The sequence below is a fragment of the Triticum dicoccoides genome, chromosome 4B (genome assembly GCF_002162155.2).
Source record: "Triticum dicoccoides isolate Atlit2015 ecotype Zavitan chromosome 4B, WEW_v2.0, whole genome shotgun sequence".
In the NCBI taxonomy this organism is placed as follows: domain Eukaryota; kingdom Viridiplantae; phylum Streptophyta; class Magnoliopsida; order Poales; family Poaceae; genus Triticum; species Triticum dicoccoides.
In genome coordinates this window covers 39,616,223-39,619,256 of record NC_041387.1, presented here as the reverse complement: position 1 = coordinate 39,619,256, position 3,034 = coordinate 39,616,223, and the positions used below count along the sequence as shown (strand labels likewise).

Sequence of the window (3,034 nt, the reverse complement as noted above, 5' to 3'; positions counted from 1 at the left end):
AGCCTTGGAGCTGTTTTTGCTTGAGTTCGCCGCCGTGTGCGTCCGTTTCTTGGGTTGAGGATGTGGTGCTGCGCCGGCGAGAGGGAGGAGTACCACGGCCCGCCGGCCGGCAACTTTGCCACGCCGCCCCCGCGACCACCAGGTTCTTATACAGTACTATCCGATACGTTCCACGAGCATTTGCGCTTCATCCTCCTAAAATGCAATCGTTTAGGGCTTCTTTGATTCAAAGGGTTTTTTAATAGGAATTTGGGGGACTAGAATTTTTAGGATTTTTTCTGGGTTGATTGTTTAATTCATAGGATTGAATTGTATAAGATTCTTTTTCTAAGGATTTCTTTGTGCTACTTCCCATAGGATTTCTAGTATCCGCTCAAACCACTCCGAAAGAATCCTTTGTTTTTTTTTTATCAAACAATCCAAAATCTTGTAGCATTGAGATGGCCATGGCATTTAAGTCCTATATTTTTTCTATTCCGGTGTGTGTTTTGAGAATCATGTGAATCAAAGAGGCCCTTAATTGTTGCAGCGCAAGCTAGAGGGCCCAACGCGCCAAGGAACGGCTTGGGGCCGGCCAAGGTGCTGCCCATCAACGTCCCGGCGGTCACGCTGGCGGAGCTGAACCGCCTCACGGGCAACTTCGGCGCCCGGTCGCTGGTCGGGGAGGGCTCCTACGGCCGCGTGTATCGCGCCAAGCTGGCCACCGGTGAGACCGTGGCCGTCAAGATGTTCGACAATGGCGGCTCCGGGCAGTCGGAGGCCGAGTTCTGCGCGCAGTTGTCGGTGGTGTCGCGGCTCAAGAGCGACCACTTCACGCAGATGCTGGGCTACTGCCTGGAGCTCAACAACCGGATCGTGCTCTACGAGTTCGCCACCAACGGCTCCCTCTACGACATCCTGCACGGCAAGAAGGGCGTGCAGGGCGCCGAGCCCGGCCCGGCGCTCACGTGGGCCCAGCGCGCCCGGGTGGCCCTCGGCGCTGCCAGGGGGCTCGAGTACCTGCACGAGAAGGTGCAGCCGTCCGTGATCCACCGCGACGTCCGCTCCAGCAACGTGCTCGTCTTCGACGGCCATGAGGGCAAGATCGCCGACTTCAACCTCACCAACCAATCCGCCGACACGGCCGCACGCCTCCACTCCACCAAGGTGCTCGGCACGTTTGGGTACCACGCGCCCGAGTACGCCATGACCGGCCAGCTCACGCACAAGAGCGACGTCTACAGCTTCGGGGTCGTCCTCCTCGAGCTCCTCACCGGCAGGAAGCCCGTCGACCACACCATGCCCAAGGGCCAGCAGAGCCTCGTCACCTGGGTACGTATCTCTTCCTTGTTTGCTTTACTCCCTCCGTAAAAAAAATATAAGAGCGTCTAGACCATCCCAGAATGCATGTGTGACGATCGACATTGATCCTGCTACAGGCCACGCCGAGACTGAGCGAGGACAAGGTCAAGCAGTGCATCGATCCCAAGCTCAACAACGACTACCCGCCAAAAGCAGTGGCCAAGGTGCGTAATCCAGGTGAAGAAATTGATCGATGTTTCCATTCCCCATTGATATATCTATCTGTTTCAACCGATCTCTTGGCTTGTGTTCAGCTCGCGGCGGTGGCGGCCTTGTGCGTGCAGTACGAAGCCGACTTCAGGCCCAACATGACCATTGTCGTGAAGGCTCTCCAACCACTTGTCGGTGCCCGTCCGGGAGGAGGAGATCACTAGCTTAGAGAGAGATCCATGTCATGCATGTCAAGGCCTTCGCCCTCTCCCGCAGCTAGCCCTCTCCTGCAGCTAGCCTCTCTTGCAGCTAGATTTCTTTTGGTGGAACCCGTATTCATATGTTTAAATCCTACTAGAGTGCTCATATTTTTTCTGAATTATTCAGTATACAATCATGTGGGTGTTTACGTCTTTGTTGTGTTTATCCAAAATAGATTAGGGTCTTGAACCTCTCGAAATGGGCAACAAAACTTGGCAAAACCAGACATGGCAAATCTACTAGATGGGCTTTAACAGGCTCAAGGACCAACCTGGCCAATTGTTGCCACTTGCCCATCATCAAGCCCACACTGTTAGGTTGATCTCGTACCGATCGAGCCCAACGGCTCGACGGGCCCCTTGGCCTGCGCCCTGATCGGGGGCGCCCAACCCTCTTATGGGTGGTGGCCCCCTGTCGCAGCGCTATATAAAGAGGTGGGGGAGCCGGCTGCACGCGGTACGAGGTTCACCGTGCGCCGCAACCCCCACCGATATCCCTACCGATCTAGGGTTAGCGCACAAGCGACGGGAAGCTCCACCACAGCCACTGCCTCCTCGCCGACGACGCCCACTCGCCAACATGGCCGGCACGGCGGCCTCCTGGAGCCAAGGAGAAGGTAGTCACTCTTCCTCCTCTCATTTCTCTGCGATCCTCTCCAGATGCATAGACAGTGTATGTACAGATCGATCTATCCCGTATTTCTAGCCTACACGATCTATAGAATACAACGATGGTATCAGATACAAGGAGTGGGCATCGGATTTCGGGTAGAGATCAAGTCAAAAGCAAATAAAAAGAAATCACTGAAAAGAAAGCGCCTCCGCTGTGCCGCGCCGTTCCTTTCGATCCCCACACGCATCGGCAAGCCGAGGTGCGGGGAAGAACACTGCCTCCCCAAAGGGGCAAAAGGGCACCACCAACGCACCGCTTGACAGCGGCGCGCTCTCCCACGGGAGCTCGCGCACACCGGCAAGGGGGACAGAGGGGGCACCGCTGCTTCACGCTGTCGTTGTCCTCGGTGACACAGAGAGGAGACGCGGGTGGTGGAGAAACAAGGAAGGGGAAGAAGAGATGGGAGGAGCCCAGGCTCGCGCGGCGCGGTGGTTTTGATGCCGTTGCTGGCGGCCGGGGCGAAGCTCCTCCACCGGCGCCTCTCTCTGTCTCTATCAAAGAAGGAGCAATGGAAGAGAGGCGGTGCAGCGCGGTGGTTTTATGCCGCCGCCGGTGGCCGGGCCGGACGGCCGGGGCGCAGCCCCTTTTTCCGCCGTCTGAGGGAGAGAGA

At 56.9% G+C, this 3,034-nt stretch overlaps 1 protein-coding gene across 1 annotated transcript; it reads left to right on the top strand.

The window, feature by feature from the left end:
* LOC119294860 (probable protein kinase At2g41970) lies at nucleotides 1-1,844 on the top strand. The gene is made up of 4 exons (XM_037573140.1): nucleotides 1-142; nucleotides 530-1,311; nucleotides 1,419-1,505; nucleotides 1,596-1,844. Exons 1-4 carry the CDS (start codon nucleotides 61-63, stop codon nucleotides 1,713-1,715), a joined length of 1,071 nt encoding a protein of 356 aa, XP_037429037.1. The 5' UTR covers nucleotides 1-60; the 3' UTR covers nucleotides 1,716-1,844.
* The last annotated feature ends 1,190 nt before the right edge of the window (nucleotides 1,845-3,034 follow it).

Excerpts from the sequence above, each read along its gene's own strand:
- LOC119294860 (XM_037573140.1), top strand. The coding sequence starts at position 61 with ATGTGGTGCTGCGCCGGCGAGAGGGAGGAGTACCACGGCCCGCCGGCC. Across the intron at positions 143-529 it reads GCCGCCCCCGCGACCACCAG|CGCAAGCTAGAGGGCCCAAC; the intron begins GTTCTTATACAG and ends TAATTGTTGCAG. Across the intron at positions 1,506-1,595 it reads CGCCAAAAGCAGTGGCCAAG|CTCGCGGCGGTGGCGGCCTT; the intron begins GTGCGTAATCCA and ends GCTTGTGTTCAG.